Below are 18,138 nucleotides of genomic sequence, written 5' to 3'. Positions count from 1 at the left end.
CTGTAGACTGTGGTTATGTTTCTATAGGCATCTATCCTAAAGCATAGACTGTAAATCATAAGTACATATATTATTATTATTATTATTATTATTATTACATTTATATTTAAATGTATACTTATTTTACTGTATCTGTTTATCTTATCGAGATGTTTGTTTACCATATAGTATTTTAATTTTAGCTACATGCTATTCCACCTATTTAACATATTTCCTGTTGTGCTTAACTTTATTTTCACAAAGTTGGGATAAATTAAGCTTTTCTTATCTTATCAACGCAAGCTTTAGTGTGTGGCATCTCTTACACTCCATTAGACACAATTCAAAGTGTTTGGACAGAGGAGTGTGGATCAGTTTGAGCAGTGATGGGTCATGTGGACCTGCTCTCCATAAAGACAGCATGCAATATTAATATTCTTTCTTCTATAGGCTCTCTAGCTTCTGTACTCTTGTGTAAGCAAAGTTGATTTCCTATTCTGTCTACACAAACACACACACAGAAAAGAAGCAGATGAGGCAGGCAGGCAAGGATACATTATTGAACTGATCAATAAGAAAAGGAAACAGTGAAGGGCACACAAATGCCACCAAGAAACAGAATATTTATTCCATTACTAAGAGGCACTTGAGTGTGACACTCTTTGTGCCTGAGAGATGAGTATCTCTGAAATGTATTTGTGGGTCTTGAGTTGTGTTTTCCACTCACGCTTAGCCTGTGTCTGACTCTAGTTCTTGTTTCCTTAAATGCCTCCTGTATTCATCTCCTCTCAACTCTTTATAACCCCCAACTGCTGACTCAGCATGTTGCTTACAGCTTAAGGCCTTCTACCCAACAGAGATCATGAGCATCGCTAAAAGCCTGCTGTATGAAGGCCTCTGGGGCTCCCAACTCACTTGCACATCAGTGCAAAGTGACTGATCTGAGCTCAAGTTACTGGCTGTGTCATCTACATAAAAGAACAAACCTAAACAAAGAAAGATGTTAGCTTATCACAGCTGCAGGAGATAAAAAAGGCTATAGCACCATGCAAAACCATTCACTGAGCATTTCTCTTCAGTATTTTTAACAATAGCAAAAAATTCAGCTTATAAAAAGCTTTCTTCTTGAACATCTAACAGGGATACTAAGCGGACAATTGGTGAAGACTCCACAGCTGTTTTTGTACAGTGCTTCTCACAATACCGATTTCCCTATTCATAAAGTTTCCATGGTACTAAACGGAAATGAATATTAAAAGTTTTGTTTAAAAGATCACAAGACCAAAATGACAAAGTCCAGAACACTTTCTTTCTCTAGCTGAGTGTCGTCAAATTAAAACTCTCTTCCAGAGGATTAGATGCTTCCTTACGCTGAGCACACAATTTCCACACTCATACAGACTTTCTGAGTCCTGCATATCAGTGCAGATGAAACTAATCAGTCCAAAAAGCAACTGCAGCATGGCTTTAAAGGGGATTTCCAGCTGTTATGACTTGCTGTCTGGACTGGTGTGATGTGCTGGCAGAAATGGCACATTCCTAACTCTGTCTGCAAACCAGCATATTACACACAAAATCCAGGACTTAAATAAGGAGAATACTGAGAAAATCTTGAAGAGAGAGGAGATCAAAGGAGAGAGAAAGAGAAAATAAAACATGGATCATAACAATGAATCTCCCAACCCCTCCCCCATCCCATCCAATGCTCCAGCAGTCTACCGTCCTGACAATGGGTCTCCTTAACACAGACACACACACACACACACAACCAAAACAGCAGCACAAACCCAACAAACCACAGGAATGCCCCTCAAAAGCACTCCTCAATGCTTGGGTTGCATTTAAAGATGTCTGCCTCTTGTGCTCCAGGATTAGGATAACTTGGGTGTCATAAAGAATCACAGAGCCTTCTGCTTCTTGCCAGCGCTTTTGTTTGAATTTTCCAGTGCATACATTAATCTCAAAACATTAGACTTGGGTCTTCTTCATATCGTTAACAGGTCTTTAAAAGGTTTTACATCATCTTTTGAAAAATATCTGAGTAAATGTCAGTGCTGTCTCTTCCCAGGTACCAGGCAAACCAGTGGAAAACAATTCACGAACAGGCCGAAGGAATGGCTCATACGATGACAGCTCAAGCTCTCTCACCTTGAAATTGCTGGAGTTCACCCATCCCGTTAACTCGTCTATAGTCTTGTCAAGCCGGGGTTTGTCCTGCTCTACGTCCGGGGAGCGATGCGGATCGTTCAGATAGTCAATAAGGTCCTGTCCGACCTGCAACCTGCGGGTAACATCTTTCTGCAGTACCTGCTGGTAAAAATAGTCCATGTTGTCATGTTCCTCCATTGGGCACTCAGTGCCGTGCGGCCAGCCTCTGAAGCCGGCCGGAGACAGGAGACAGTGGTCGGTGGGACGGGGTACAAAGAACTCGAGCTGCGAAGTGTAAACCCTTCAAGGGACAGAGACACCGTGCAGTCTGGACTGCCTCTAACTGATGTTTAGTCATCAACGTACAATCCCTTGCAATATATATATGTATAGATCAATGTAGCATAGAAATCATCCCTCCACTTTATACGTTACGACAAAGACGAAGCTGGCTGGTTTCCTTATTAGATACCGTTAACTCAGAGGGAACTTAAACTTGGCGAAACTTCGGGAAACGAATAACTGCAGGGGCCCTCAGCCGGTTCCTTTAATATAACCGCATCAGAAAAAAAAAAAGAAGCAAATATGCTTGGCTGTTATGCTAACAAAAATAGCACATAGAAAGCTAGCACGGCCACCCAAACAAATATGGACAGCTTCAGAAAAGCTAGCTCAGCTAGCTACCGTCAGTTATCCGCAGGCCTCAGTCCGCTGCTCTATTCCATGACCGCAGGCTTTAAAGACGTTCAACGGTCAGCTCCGTCCGGGGCAAAGTTGCACCAAACTTCCACAAAAAGAGTTCAGCTCCAGTCCAGGGGTCTCTGATTTCTCTTTAACCCAGGAATAATCGCTGCTGCCGTTAAAGCTGTTATTAGGCGCTGAAAGCTGCGCGTTGCCGGGGACTGCAGTTCACCAGGAGGCGCAACGATCAGGCCGATGGGTCTTCGGGCACTGCACAGCCAGCCTGCATAATGCCTGATGTAAAATGTAAAATGAACAAGTGCACTGTGAACCACATCCGTACTAAAACAGGGAAATATATATGCTTATTAACTTAAGATATATTGTCATTGATTGTGGCTGGTTAATTTCTATTCTCTGTTCTAGAAGCGATAAACAAAATTACTGTTTACGTGTGGGCGTGTCCGCTGTCTACACGGCCCTATGCTGACATCTGGCGGCGTCACGGCTGCACAGTCTCTATTCAAATTGCAGCAGTTTACTATGAACTAGGTCTTTCAGATAAAAAACAAAATCTCACACTGCAGAGACAAAGCACAGTTACTATTAGTCACCTTTATTTATTTATTTTTTTTAAATTTATTTCTTTTTCTTAAACATAAAACTGTTAAAACAGCTGTCAAACAGGGCATTAGTATCACAGCCAGTCGAGTCAGCTATGTATCTCAAATCCATCCAAGTCTTCCTTGACCTTTCCATCTGGTCTCTCTTGTTTCAGTCCTATCCATTGTCCTGCCAGTCTCCCCAGTCTTTGAGCACTTGGCACTACACGACACTTATCAGTCTCTTGTTTAACACGATATTAAAAGCTGCTTTTCTTTTGTTGCATTTTCAGTGCGTGAAATGATGGTGTTCATGCCCCGTGCGTGTGTAATCAGGCATGACGAGACATAATGTTGAAATCCTGTTGATCTAAAGAGGTGCCTGTATACAGTAAAATTAGCTGTTGGTTTGTGGGGTGTGGCGGGATGTCCAATCTCTGCTTTTCAAATTACCCCATCACATATGTTTTGTAGGATTAGATGAACCAGAATTTGTCAGGGATCAATTACATACATAGACTGGAAAGTTCCACCAGACCTGTATAACAAACTAATTGCAAATTACTACTCGCATGATTTTTTAAGTCTTGACGACAGCCAATTCATTTATGTTCCTACATCATCTGTAAATTAACATTTACACAAAGCTAGACTAAATTAACCTCCAAGTACATAAATTCATGTGATTGTCAATAAAGTTGAGGTGCCTTTGTTCACAGTCTCATACTTATTATCTCTAAACAAATTTCCTTTTTGCTTTTGAAGCAAAGTTGCACCAGCGTCAGCCCTGATCCAGACACACACAGCATAAATCTGAATAGTGGGTGTCACAGTCCAGTTTAAAAACAGTTGTATCAGTGTTACTAACCTATTCAGAATCAGTTTAGTAACTGTCTGAATAACAGTGGGACTGGAAACCTACTCATGTAAACAAGTTAGTCTGTGGCCGCTAACCTAATTGAGGTTGTAAACAAATGCTTAAGTAGTAGAGTAGAAGCTAGAGCACAAGGGCTACTGACAGGATGATTGGATAAGGGCCTGCGAGCTAACGTATCCACGCAGTACACGGGAGAGGCCACTCATCCCAGCAGCATACAGTGTCAATATAATGCTTTTAGACACCAAGGGTCTGAATCATAGGTCCTTTTTTTTGTAACACAGCAACAGTTTTTCCTTTTACATCTCAAAAAGAAACACAAGCGTATCCTCCTCTCTGAATAGACAGGCATGGACAATTACAATAAGCACTGAAAAAGAAACCAAACCAAAAAAAAAATATTGGCTTTCCCCAATTTTTGAGTGAGTTGCCATTAATCTTTTTCCCCCCTCTCCATTGCAAAACATTCTCTGTACAAACAGAATTAAAATGTCAACAGAGGTTTCCCAGATGCACAAATATGTCACATGTTCCACTTTGTACTTCCTGTTTTGTTTTTTGTTTTTTTTCCTCCAGGACTGCAAAGCTGAGCCAGCTGTGCCAGAGCTTCACTGTTTGTATCCAGAAGAATCTGTGGATTTTACCCACAGTGCAGCGCTCCACTTCCTCCGTGCTGTGCGTCTATTGGTCGAAGCAGAATGAATCACAGGATGGTCGTGTAGAGGTGTCATGTGATCAGCTGAGATGATACCTCTCCACAGAGAGTGTCCAACATGAAAATATCTTTTTTTTTTTTTTTTTTTAAAGTTTGAACATGAAGCACTGTCGTTTCACCGTTTCACCCTCCCACCCCACCTGCAGCTGTCCAGATGCAGTCCTTTACCCCCGCAGGTGGGGAGTCAGAGATGTGAGGGAGAGCAGAGTGGAATGGAGAACCTGTTCTGGTCTTCATGATGAGAAAGAGAGAACGAGACAGAGAGAGAAAAAGCGAAAAACTCCGTCCATCCGTGTTCTTTCCTCCACCCTGCCACACCGTCACACGGAGGGCTGCTGCACTGCTGATCGGTGAGCAAGAGGAGAGAGAAGGGGCGGGTTCAACTGATCAGGGATCAGCGGCAATCAGTCAGTGTTTTGATCAGTGATCAGGAGCAGTGAGTGGGTCCAGCCCCCTCTCTCCCCTATGCCTACCCCAGTTCCTCCACCCCACACCCGACATCAGCCCCCTTCTCATAGCAGCAGGACCTGTAGACAGAGGTGGCCCCCCCTGGCCCTCCACTGTCAGAGGATGATGCAGCAGCGGCACAGACGCTGGCCACCTCCATGTACAGAGGGAGGGGGTGTCACGGGGGCAAAGTAGGCATGGACTTTGATCTCTGGAAGGTGGGCCTGTATGCGGGAGAGATGTGTTAATACAAAAGACCAAAAATGTACAAACCCCTCCCCAATAAAACAAAAAAAAAATCCCAAAACAAAACAGAAAGACAAGGAAAAAGCACATGCTCAGGACTGCCTTCTGTAAAATATTTTTAGAAATGCAGCCCGCTTGTGTACATCATGAGTGAGAGTAGTATTGATTTTTTCATCTAACTCTCAGCGAGAATGCTAACAAGCACATTTTTCAAAATGTCAAGCGATTCTTTTAAAGCTCCGCTCCAACCCCGAACAAGAGCTGAAAAGCAGCATGTATTTTCCCTTCATGCCCACTGACCCTGATGCGTTTGATGCCCGCCCGAGTGACTTGCTGACAATCGTAGAGCTCGATGCGCTCCAGACGGTGGCAGGTCTTCAGGTGCTCGAGGGTCACGTCAGTTATGAGGGGGCAGTTGTCCAGCTCTACCACGGTGAGGCGCTCTTGGCCGCAGGTACTGCTGCTCAGAGCTCTGATGCCATCGTCTGTGATCAGCTCGCAGTGCGACAGGGACTGCCCAAGGTGCAGGAGATTGGGTTAAAGATGCGCAAATAGAAAGATTAAACCACACACAGCAATGAAGACGGGCTGAGAAAAAAGCTGATACAGTATCAGACATTGTTTGCTTACCAGTGCTTGAAGCCGAGGGCAGTGGATTGACAGCTGAACCAGGGTGTTATCTGTCACCTGAGGACAGGCCAAGCTTGATTAATGTACTGTTCTCACATGTCTGGGGACAGCTGAGAGGATCAGTTCAAGCATCAGCAAACATGTGATATCATGATCATATCTTGTTCTCAGTCCCAGAACTCTGTCACGTCTTCTATGTCACAACTTCTACTTTTTGCCAAACGTCATTTGACAAAAATCATGTATGATGAAGTATGATCTTGGGAGTAGATGAGGGAACTAAAATGTTCTTACCAAAATACATTCTTCTAAGTCCATTTTTTCAAGCTCATGACAGTTCTGTGAAGACAAACAAAAGGTTTTGTGAGAGAAGTTTTTAACTGAACTCAGAACACAGCTGGCATAACTAAAGGAGATAAGAAAACATAAGCAAAACAGCAAAATGGAACTTACTCTGGCCAGGACAGTAAACCCAGCGTCCGTAAAATGTGAGCATCGTGCAGCTTCAAGGATCCTTAGACAAACAGACACAAAGTTTGGGAAGAGTTTTTTTTAACAGCTAGTATGAGGAAGGAATACTGAAGATCACTGGAGAACACACTGGGTTGGTCAACAGGTGCAAAATATAAGACTTCTTGTGCACAAAATGTCTAATATTTTGCATGGTTTGTTTTTTAATAGCTGAATTTGGTTGAGAGCATCAAATAGATATGATTGTACATTATTTTTTGGAAGCAACAGCAGTCATATTTCTTGGATGTATGAGAAATGTTGTGAGACGGGTGTGTGAGCTTCTTACTTAAGTCGGGGGCAGTTGAGACCCAGTGCAGTGAGAGAGGCATCAGTGATGTTACTGCAGCCAGAAACACAGAGGTTCTGCAGCTTGTGGCATCCTCGGCACAGACTGACCAAACCTTCATCCGTTACTTGCTGGAGGCAACAGACATTAAAAATAAAAAAAACTGATTACAAAAACACAAAAGGCATGCAGAGCCTTAGTCATGCATTATTATCAGTTGCTCCCGCTCCGCTTCCAACAACCAAATGTTTGTCTTACTGTGCAAGACTGCATATTTATGGTGGTGAGTTCTGGGCAGTGTTTCTGAAGGTGTTTCAATGCTCCGTCGTCCAGCTGGGTTAAAAAAAAAAAATTATCAAGTATCAAGTATTTTGACTCTGTAGACAACTGCAAAGTATTTAAAGTCAAACAATCAAGATGTGACTGAAGTTCAGAGGTTTGTATACAGCCCCACCCATTTTCAGAGGCTCAGAAGTTATTGGACAGTTAACTGAAAAAGATTTTCGTGGACAGGTGAGGCCTGTTCACTCATTATTCCATGACAAAATAAACGCATAAGAGCTGAATCTAAGTGTTGAAGTTGCATTTTGCAGCTTTATACTGGAATTCTCAATATAAGGTCCAAAAAGATTTATATAAAGTTTATTTATTTTTAAGGAAAATTTCATGAGGCTGAAAATCAAAATAAACCTATAAGAGACAGCAAAAACTTCAGGAGAGGCCAAATCAACAATCAAAATCGGATATTGTTCAGTAGCCATGTCAGTCACCTGATCTCCAGCCAGCAGAGCAGCTTTTCAGTTATTAAATGCAAAACCGAAGGCAGAGAGCATCTTTAAAAGGCTTTATTTTAACACTGTATAATGACTAGGTGGGCTTTTTTGTAATAATATGATAATTGATTATACAAAGGTGTAGAACTACTTTTAAATGGGCCAAAGAAGGCATAAAATAACCTGAAATAAAGAAAATAAATGTGGGTACCTGTGTGCAGCCTCTGAGGAACAGTGCTCGTAAACCAGCGCAACCTCTAGCGAGGGCCTCGATGCCATCGCGCGTGATCTGGTCACACCACGACAAGTTCAATGTCTCCAACATTCTGCAGCCATCACTGAGCATGCGCACACATTGCACAATAAAAGAGAAATATCAAGTTAAAGACAGGTGAGCCCTTGGGATTTAAAAACTGCAGTTAAAACAAGTGTGTTGGTGCTACCTGAGGGCCTTGAGGGAGTGGTTGCTGACGGACACGCAGGAAGTGAGATCTAGGTGTTTGAGTTTGGAGCAAAACTTGCTGAGGCTGAGGCAGGTGCTGTCTGTGATCTTAGTGCAGCCGTTAAGGTTCAACACTTCGATGTTTCTGCAGTTCTGAGCAAAAGTCCTGGGAAACAGGTGAAGCATGGAAGAAGTGAGGTGAAGGGACTTCTTTCTGACGTTTTCACAAGTTTCTATTACAAAGAAAAAAAGCCTTGCTTTGCAAAGAAGAGAAAGTATCGGTTAAATCTGCTGCTTACAGAGACGATAGAAATACATTATGAGATCCAACAATCTCAGAAAGATATAACAATTAAACACAAGTGGGGTTTTATTTTGTTTTGTTAGTTTTTTGTATGTTTGCAGTGAGCAAAGAGAAAATTAAAAGGAAATTAAGGTTCTTTGCACAGAGTCCCCTGGGAATGAAGACGCACACACTCGGCTAAAACTTGAAATATAATCACACAGGGACCGAAACGGAAGTAATCAAACCAACAAAAGGATGTTTGTTGCTAAAAATCAAAGCAGAAGCACGTTTATTATAACGGTGCATGTCAGAGGGTCAATGTATTCTCACTTCATTGAGCCGTCTCCAACGCTCAGGCAGCCCCTCAGGCTGAGCTGCCTCAGGAAGCCTCCACAGCGCTTTGAAATGTTCTCCACCACCCGGCCCTGAGGGATACACGGACGGACAGACAGAGAGAGTAATATGACTTGGGCTACAGGACAGGGGATCAGCTGTGACGTCACAGTCGGCACCAAAGCCTACTGACCCAGCACTAAGCCTTGGACTAGATAATGCTACTCAACAAGCTCTCACGTCCACACACACACACACGCAGGAAATGCTCAAAACTCGAACCCTTCGCTCCTTTTTTTCTCTCATGAACACGACCCTCACCTCTATATCCGTCTGGAAGTTGAACAAGTCGATCTTCTGCCAGTTGCTGCCATCTAAGGCCAGGACGTTCCACGCCTGAGAGGGTGACAGACATGTTGTGCAAAGAGACAGAAAAATGGGTCAGACAGAGGTGGAAGAAGGTGAACGGTGACTTTTTTAATCATCGTGCAGCTACGGGTTTGTGTACACATCAACAGTCTCCACTGTCAGTCCTTGTCTAATGTGAGGGTTTCCTGCTCCTCTCTCTTTGGCGTCTTTGTAAACTGAAGAAGTTACATAATTAAAGATAGTCGGAAAAAATACATGAAATTCAACAGGAAAGAGATAAACTGCCTTTATAATAACATTTGTTTTGTTTACATGTTACATAGCAAAAGAAAACATTCCTTGGGCTTTGTCACAGGTAATAAAAGTTTAATTTGAAGCTGTGGTATGAGAGGCTGCCTCAAAAGCTCTGCATTCAGTCAGTGGCTTGTAACGATAATTCACACAGATCATTTTATAAATCACTTTAAGCTGCAGTTCACTGTGGCTAGACTGTGGTTCCCTTTACACAGAGCCAGCAGAGGGCACCATATTATACACTTTCCTAGAGAATTCAGTAAGTACAAACCAGATTTACCTCCTTTTTAATAGTAAGGTCTTAATTAGGATGTGGCGTTGAAAGGGAGGCGCTTACCTTGGACACCTGGGCACACCGGCACAGTGTCACCACATCTAAATAGGAGAATATTCTAGAAAGAGAGACAAAGAGGAGGATGAGGTTTTCTCATATAAGTGATCATATGATCATACTCAGATAAGGAGCTCTGCTCAAGCACATGCTGGAACACCTTATTCTTTCTTTGCTGCTAGTGAAAGTATGTTTTTTTCCTTATGTCTGTAGGGAACAGAACAATCTGTGGTGTTTGGCTGGTAGGCCCATAGACAGGCAGTGTTTGAGCTATGGGCTGGTCAGCCACAAAGGGCCACATGCAGCAGGCTACTGGGTCAGCTCAATCCATTAATCTGCCAATGAGTAATCTCTGGCACTCAGACAAGCAAGGCCACCAAAAGGCCGGTACAGACAGAGATACAGTATGAGCATGTATAGAAGGGCACACATACACACATGCGCACACACACACACAACAAAGCCAAATACCTCCTGTCAGTTCTTGTGATAAAACGGTCTGTTAAATCTCACAGAAGTGACTTACAGGGAAAATCTTTAGAAAATCTGAGGTGTTAAGAGAGCTGTTAGTGCCAAAGTTTTGAGTGCAGCTGGGGTCTGATTGCCCTTTTAACCCTAGGAAACAGGAGCTGGCCATTGTTTCCTTCAAATAGACACGGACAAAGGCTGTGTGTTTTGATGTGTGTTAGGCCAGGGCATGTCAGGACAAGTCTGTATAATCTATACAAGAGTCTGGTGTCACAGAGTACAGACATCATACAATTGACAAAGCAACGCATATGCAACTTCCATGCACTCTCACGCAGGGTACACAGATCCTGGAGTGGTTGCTGGCACCCAAGGGGCCGACCAATCAAGTTGATCGTGCACATTGATCTCCTTCCTAATAACTGGTTAATGGCCGCGATGCTGACCAATGATTGATTGCCCGTTTTAATCAACTACAATCTGACTTTCCACTATGTGTGCGAGAGAGGCCTCTTAGTAACCACAGAGGAACTCGGTTACTCACACTCACAGCGAAGCAATCAGTCAATCTGATTTGGTGAGTCCTGTTAACCTATCTGAAGTCTGTAATTGGTACCAGCTGAGAGGGACTGCTGAACACAGATAGATCATATTACCGGCAGGGTAGGACTGACATGGACTTTTTCTCATAAGACACACAAAAGAAAGTGAAGGACGTGACATAATACAGACAAATTCAGAGCAACAACACCATGAGCATGGTATCTTTTGCCACTTTACTACACACAGGAAAGCAATAAGGGCACCTTTGAATGCAGAGCACGAAATAAGAGAAAAGCCTTGGATCACTCTATCAGATCCTGCCTGGGTGTCCCTATTTTTCGGACAAGGCACATAACAGGATTTTCATGAAGCACACTCCCATTTGTTGTCACCCGGCCCTTCAAGCATGGCTAGAAAAGGGAGAGTCGAGCCTTCGCCATAAAGTCTGGGACTGGTTGTCATGGCAACAACTCAGACATGAATTTAGTGGTAGTGGAGAGGGTGCTGAGTCAGTGCTTCTGGGTAAGAGGACCGTGAACCACCCCGAACGCTCCCTCTCCGGGGCTTGTCTGTCAGACAGGGTTCTTGGATGTCACACAGTTTTCACAGTTTATATCTGCGCTGCGCTGGCCTACATAACGGCTGTTTACAAGTGCACCCACTAAGACGCAGACTGCTGCACAGGCAATTCAGGCTTGCTCGCTAGTGATGCTCTGTACATAAACGGCAACGCTAATAAGAACACAAATTAACAAAATAAATAGCCACTACTCCTCGAGCTGCATATTTTCCAACGTGTAACACATGGTGGCACACTGCAGCCGTTATAAAATATGCATCTTGGGTTAATCTGTAATTAGAAATTAACCACAGGCGTGAATGTGAGCACATTTGGCTCTCTGCCCATGGTGTACCCTGCCTGTCACTCCATGACAGCTGGGAAAGGCTCCAGCAACCACTGCAACCTAATTTGGATAATTTTTTAAGAAAATGTATGGACGACCAACCATAAACCAGAAAGGCTAAAAAATGTAGCCCTTAACATCAGCTTATTCAGATCACTAACCCTGCAAACATGCTGGTGCGAGCCCAAGCTGTGTAGTTGTGGATGAGCTGTGGGGCAATTGGGTGTGCCCACACAGGTCTGGCAGGTGTTTTGTTCTTTGGGGCCCCTATTAAGGGTTTTCTATTAGGATACTGACTATGGGGTTGCCCACAGAAAACCCATGTAGGCTCTATGTAGGTTAGCCTGTGTGGTCCATTGCAGTTTTGCCCCTCTGGACCCTATAATGGTATTCTGTGGGCCTTTGGGTTTTCTATAGCTTGCCCAATGAAAACTTATATAAGGACCCCAAAGGGCAAAATTGCGTTTGGCCCTGTGCGGGTACACTCAGTTGGGCTTCGTATGGGATAAGTGTGGATTTTCCCTCCCCGACACAGCCCCATAGTTTGCCCACATATATCCACTGTGGGCCCACATTGTTTATTATCAATAATGCGCCAAACAACATACAGGCAGATATGAATATTGTGGAGAACATGACCCACAGAACATTTTTTATTACACTGTCCGAAATATGTGGCTGTTAGAAAGCAACTGATTCAAAATCTCAATAAAATGGAAGTGAAACTACACATTTTGAATAACTAACAAAAGATCGCTGGTTCAAGCTTGGGAAGTGACATAAATCATTTGGGGTTTGGATCTGGAAGATTATCTCTACCAAATTAACTATGTGGTTACCCCTTGTGAGTAAAGCAGTGGCTAAAAGTCATGTTTTTTCTCAGAGCAACATTCTGGTCCACACTCAGTACCAATTGGTGGCGTATTATGGGCAGCCAACAATGAGCCTCGGTAGTGGCATGAAATGTGGGGCCCTCTCTTCCAATCTTTTACTGCAGCACATCTGGCCCCCATAGTGCAGGACTAATACATGTTTTTCTGACCACCAGTGGAAATGCGCTGGTCATAATGGGCATGCTGGGAGAGCGTATGGACCAGCAGAAGAGCAGAGCACTGCGGAATTCCCCACCAGCTATGACAAAACTATTTATAGCTCACTTACAGAGACATACAGTTTGCATAGGCCCAGGAGTGTTTCACACATGCGTGCACACACGCATGCACACAAAAAATGCAGCTTTCACAGAGTGCACAGCGTGTCATGTGTCAGCAGAGATATATGCAAGTGCAACCCTTTCCATTCCACATAAACGAGCGTGAAGGATGAACATGGGTGACTGCGCGAGGGATGTCAGATTAATGGGTCATGTGCAGCTGCTGTGGGACAAAATATTGGTCTGTAGGTCACACACAGCTAAAAGAACCTTATTTCAGGCTGGTGGCTGACAAACATCATACTAAACACACAAACGCACCTACACCACCAACAGAGGCCGAGCAAACACACACCGTTCCAGGCTGCTTGAGCTAATGAGTAACCCCGACCTAAGCCCTCGTCCCTGGGTGTGTTGTGTTGTATGTTGTGTGTCTGGTATAATTATTCTTACCTAAGAAGAAGCTCTTTGGGGAGCTTCTTATTAATGGGGGCTTCATCGCTGTTTGAGAACACCTGTCGAGAGATAAGACAAACAGTAACAATGAGTGAGTGTCGTTATGTGTGTGTGTGTTGATGTGCAGTGATATGAAAACATTATCATCCTCACAAGATTGCTACACTAAACAGAGCTAAACTAAGCCCAGGAATCACATAATTTTATTTCACCAGCTTGTTATACTTAAGAAAAGAAATAGACCCCTGCTCAGTTTACAGCTGCTGCTTCCGTAAGCTATGCTAATAAACATGCCAGAGCTGCATTTGGATTTCCATGTCGCCTCCTCACAAGCTTATAATTCTGTTAGCCTGGTCAGCTTGTTGGCATGCTTATCTCAATTAGTCTACTCGCTGGATGTCTGGCCATCTGCTGAGTGGGACACACACACACACACACACACACACACACACACTCGCAGGTGATTCCAGTCAAACCTCTCTGTGTGAAGAACAGAGGCAGAACATTCGAGATCAGGTGGGCTGCATTCAGCCATGAATTTAAATTACGGCAAACACCCACATCCACTGTGCCTCTGCAGACACGCATCCTGCCAGTGATACACTTGTATCCTCAAAGGCTCAGAAGCTGTAGCTAATGAGGGGGGACTCCCTGCTGTTGAACACGCAAACACAAACACCGAAATCTGAGAACACAAAGGGGATAGGAGGAGAGGCACGAGATGAGCAAAGGTTGATTCTGAAAATGTCTCAGCTGTAGTATAGCCCCCTGACGACAGACGCAACCTCCTCGAAAGAGAAAGCAGCAAAACGAGAGGGAAGAGGTGAGGAAGACGATACTGAGTGACAAAGGCAAGCCAAAGGAACCGTGCTCCAGTCAAGAAGTACTGGAAAAACACGTCTGAAAGTCATCAGAGTGGAAGAAGACGAGGGAGGAGGAGGAGGGAGGAAATGCAGGCCATTTCAGAAGGAAGTGAAGGAGAGGGAGTTGGTCCAGTCAAGGTCCGGCAAACGATTAACTAAGCTGGTTTGAACTTTAACATCGCTAAGGGAACAACACAAGAGTGTTGTTGAACTCACACTTACCAGAAAAACCTCTGCCATCACTGAGGCCCACATGCCCTCGTACTGAATAATGCATCATTACACACTCATCTGAGGCTGTTGAGTAAAGCATGCTGTCATTAACTGTAACATTAAACTAACAGCAAACTTAAAACATGTGTATATCTATTGGTGAATTTAATAGCATTAGAAGGAATGCAGTGAAGGAGACCTGTGGATGGGTATTTGCTGTGGAAGGCTGCTACCTTGACCAGGCCTCTGCTGGCCTTCCTGATTAAATCAAGGTAATAAACATCAGCATGTACTGACTGACAGGCAGGCAATTTGACCTTTCAAGAAACAGCATGTTGACTCAGTGTCTCTGTAAAGCTGTGTGTGTGTGTGTGTGTGGGGGGGGGGGGGGGGGGTAGTTTAGGACTAAACTTAAGACTTAAATCCGAACCACATCTGTAACACATCACTCACCTTTGACCTCTCTTCCATCACTCTGAGGAACACAGGGAGGCCGTGGTGGAACCCACTGGGCTCCACCACAGCATTACGCTAACATGGAGCATTCACAGAACAATAATATCATTCTGTGGTACAAACATGGTTTACTGTGTAATGAGATCAGGGTTGAAAAATGTCCAGAAATTCAAATTCATCCTTTTACATTACAGTCAAAACAAGTAAAATGACTTAGAAAACAACCTGATACTCCAATAATCATCCTTATCAGAGTTACCGCCTCAGCATTCTGGTGCCCTTGCTCCCCATGCAGGAAGAGCACCATTCCCTAACAGGAAACTCCTCTCTGAAGTCATGCTCACTATTCCTAGAGAGGGTGCAACAAGCCTAACATGCAAATCTGGTTTAAAACGCCTGTGGCACGTCAAACAAAGACACCCATGAAGAAATTAAGACTTGGGTCGAGTGTTGCGTTCAATTTTATGCCAATTTTACAACAACAACAAAAACCATAAAAAGGACTCGATCACCAACTCGTCTGTCAGTTGAGCCCCTTCCCCTTTCTTCTCAATTGGACACACCAGCCTGCTTCCCCACCGTACACTGGTTCATGCTAAGAAGCTTAGAAGTCTGCTGAGAAATCCACTGATATGGCAACAGACACACGGGCGCTACTAACGCCGTCTGTTCTGATTCACTCGCACGTCAGCACACATGTTCCTACTACTGACAAACATGTGAACACCTGACTGAGGGCGTCAAGTAGCATCAAGTCAACCCCGAAAGCATCTCAGCAATGTGTGAATAATAACTCCTGATAAACATCTCGCATCTATGAGCAGCCATAATCAGTCAGATGGGGTGATTATGGTTTGTGCATAAGTGTTAAATCAGCAGTACATGGTGATTATTGCACCACAGGTATGCAAAGGTTTATGAACAAAGTAATGTACAAATACTTGGAGATGCTTTGGTTTTGTTTACTTAGTAACATAACATTTTACACTACACATGATGTACTTTTTTTTTTAACTCCACAACTTTCAGATCAAAGTTCCATCCATCCATCCATCTTCATCCACTTTATCCGGGGCTGGGTCGCGGGGGCAGCAGCAGAGAAGCCCAGACCTCCCTCTCCCCAGCCACCTCCTCCAGCTTATCCGGGGGAACACCAAAGCATTCCCAGGCCAGCCGAGAGATATAATCTCTCCAGCGTGTCCTGGGTCTGCCCCGGGGCCTCCTCCCGGTGGGACATGCCCGGAACACCAACCCCAGGAGGCGCCCAGGAGGCATCCTTGTCAGATGCCCGAACCACCTCAGCTGGCTCCTTTCGATGTGGAGGAGCAGCGGCTCTACTCTGAGCCCCTCCCGGATGGCCGAACTTCTCACCCTATCTCTAAGGGAGGCCAGCCACCCTTCGGAGGAAGCTCATTTCCACCGCAAAGTTTTTGTTCTAATAAAAGACGATTATCACGGCTCATATTTTCAGTAATACCTGAAGTAATGCAAATGTGTTGCTTTACTCAAACCTGCTACAGCACAAAAATGCTGCACAGGCGTGGGTAATAACACCAAGTAGTGCCACACATACTGTCTACAGTATGACTATTTTTTTTTTATATCTTGCTCATGAATCCAACTAAAAGAATTTTTAAAAACCCAACAACTTCAAATGATGACCCTGAAAGCTCTGGTGCTTTTACTTTTTATTGGCATGTAAATATGGATAAAGTGATCTGGAGACGTACAGCATTCATCCTATGTGCAGTATTATTACTTCTTGAACACAAAGGCCACCTGTAGTGGCACCTGGCCATCACAGGTATTTTAAGGAGGCTTTAGATGTTTTCATTGCGTGTATTTAACAACAATCCATCCTCTCCATCTGCAGCCCCCCCTCTCTGAAAGCCTGTAACCTCAGGCGCCAGTGGCAACCAGCCTCGGCCCTGATATATTGACTATCCTCAGCCACAGCCCTCCTCCTCCTGTCCCGCAGTCCTGAGCTCCATGTTGTCGCTGTCTAGTGGTGCGGCAGGACAACAACAGGATTTCGGATTACCCTTGACCAACAAAACGCCTCAGCTCCTGACTGCGTGTAAAATTAGGAGCAGAGCACGGTCGACCACACACGCGCGCACGCAAACACACACGAACAGACACACAGAGATATACACACACACACTTTGCTTATACAAGCCCACGACTCCCACGTCTGCTAGAAACAAACACTTTAACCGTTGGTGGTCCACTCCCTCTGTCATACCTCGAACCGGCCCTTGGTGATACCGTTCATGTCTGCGGCGGCACGTCCCAGCTACACGCCGCGCAGAAACCACTCGAGTCGTTTGACGGTTATTGTTTTTGTCGCCGTTTTATTTTTGGTCGGTCGGAGTGTAGGAGCCGAGCTGAAGCTGGGTCTTCACACCCTCCTCCTCCTCCGCCTCCACCTCCCCCCCTGAGCCGCCAGCGAGGCTCCCGTACTCCGGGTCAGTGAGGTGAGGGTGAGGGTGGTGGTGGTCCGGGGCGGCCTGGGGCAGCGTTGACACTCGACGTCTCGAAGACCAACGGCTCCCCAGCAGCCCGTCTCATCACAGGGCTACCAAAATAACAATAATAACATGGACGGTCTGTCAAGTGACTTCACTTCCGCCTCTCCCTTCATCGCTTCATCGGCGGTCAGCTGGCCGCGGATCGCCCAACTTTGCTGAAAACACACGGGAATCGTTAGGCCGATGTCCGCCTTTACTCGTTGCACCGCACGGTTCCCGCAGCGGACGCGCGTGTGGCGGCTGACACGAGCGCTTTCCTCAATGTTTTCTGTTTACTTGCGGGGAAGGGGGAGGGGCGACGTGACGTCATTGCTGCGGGAAAACCACGCGTGGTCGATTTGTTTTGATTGTGGGCTTGTTGCAGGAATTTTAGGAAGGGAGGAAGAAACCAAATCATAACTAATTGGGGCTCATTTACCAGCACAGGCAGAATTTTAATAAAATTTATTTTTAAAAAAACCTAAAAGGGATGGAGGGGGTGCCTTGACACGAACCCGTGGGTTTGCTTAGAGGGAATGTGTGAGCTCCACGAGCTTTTCTGCTGTAACACAGCCTGTTTCAGGCATACCTGAAAGACACACTCAAAGCAGTCTGGGCT

The 18,138-nt window shown here is 44.7% G+C and overlaps 2 protein-coding genes across 19 annotated transcripts in view; both read right to left on the bottom strand.

The window, feature by feature from the left end:
* clasp2 (cytoplasmic linker associated protein 2) overlaps nucleotides 1-3,093 on the bottom strand; it is a 62,087-nt gene extending 58,994 nt beyond the window's left edge. For 10 of the 18 annotated variants that reach the window (XM_035906481.2, XM_035906490.2, XM_087834932.1 and 7 more), the window contains exon 1: nucleotides 2,128-3,092. In XM_035906481.2, the coding sequence (XP_035762374.1) occupies nucleotides 2,128-2,325 (198 nt within the window). In that variant the 5' untranslated portion in view covers nucleotides 2,326-3,092. Of the gene's footprint in view, nucleotides 1-2,127 lie in introns of all 18 variants that reach the window. The other 8 variants (XM_035906461.2, XM_035906469.2, XM_035906474.2 and 5 more) reach the window with 1 other exon arrangement.
* Nucleotides 3,094-3,403: 310 nt separating this feature from the next.
* fbxl2 (F-box and leucine-rich repeat protein 2) lies at nucleotides 3,404-17,870 on the bottom strand. The gene is made up of 14 exons (XM_006787762.2): nucleotides 17,255-17,870; nucleotides 13,475-13,536; nucleotides 9,959-10,013; nucleotides 9,280-9,354; nucleotides 8,956-9,050; nucleotides 8,341-8,505; nucleotides 8,109-8,235; nucleotides 7,383-7,457; nucleotides 7,125-7,255; nucleotides 6,779-6,839; nucleotides 6,620-6,664; nucleotides 6,326-6,382; nucleotides 5,996-6,208; nucleotides 3,404-5,673 (listed from the first exon to the last, which is right to left on the bottom strand). Exons 1-14 carry the CDS (start codon nucleotides 17,282-17,284, stop codon nucleotides 5,566-5,568), a joined length of 1,299 nt encoding a protein of 432 aa, XP_006787825.1. The 5' UTR covers nucleotides 17,285-17,870; the 3' UTR covers nucleotides 3,404-5,565.
* Between the last annotated feature and the right edge of the window lie 268 nt (nucleotides 17,871-18,138).

This window comes from Neolamprologus brichardi, chromosome 22 (assembly GCF_056152115.1).
Source record: "Neolamprologus brichardi isolate AB-2024 chromosome 22, ASM5615211v1, whole genome shotgun sequence".
NCBI classification, from domain to species: Eukaryota; Metazoa; Chordata; class Actinopteri; order Cichliformes; family Cichlidae; genus Neolamprologus; species Neolamprologus brichardi.
The sequence above is the reverse complement of the archived record's forward strand: the minus strand, read 5'-3'. Positions and strand labels throughout refer to the sequence as shown.

Excerpts from the sequence above, each read along its gene's own strand:
- fbxl2 (XM_006787762.2), bottom strand. The coding sequence starts at position 17,284 with ATGAACGGTATCACCAAGGGCCGGTTCGAG. Across the intron at positions 6,665-6,778 it reads GGTTTACTGTCCTGGCCAGA|AACTGTCATGAGCTTGAAAA; the intron begins GTAAGTTCCATT and ends TTGTCTTCACAG. Across the intron at positions 6,209-6,325 it reads GCCCTCGGCTTCAAGCACTG|TCCCTGTCGCACTGCGAGCT; the intron begins GTAAGCAAACAA and ends CACCTTGGGCAG.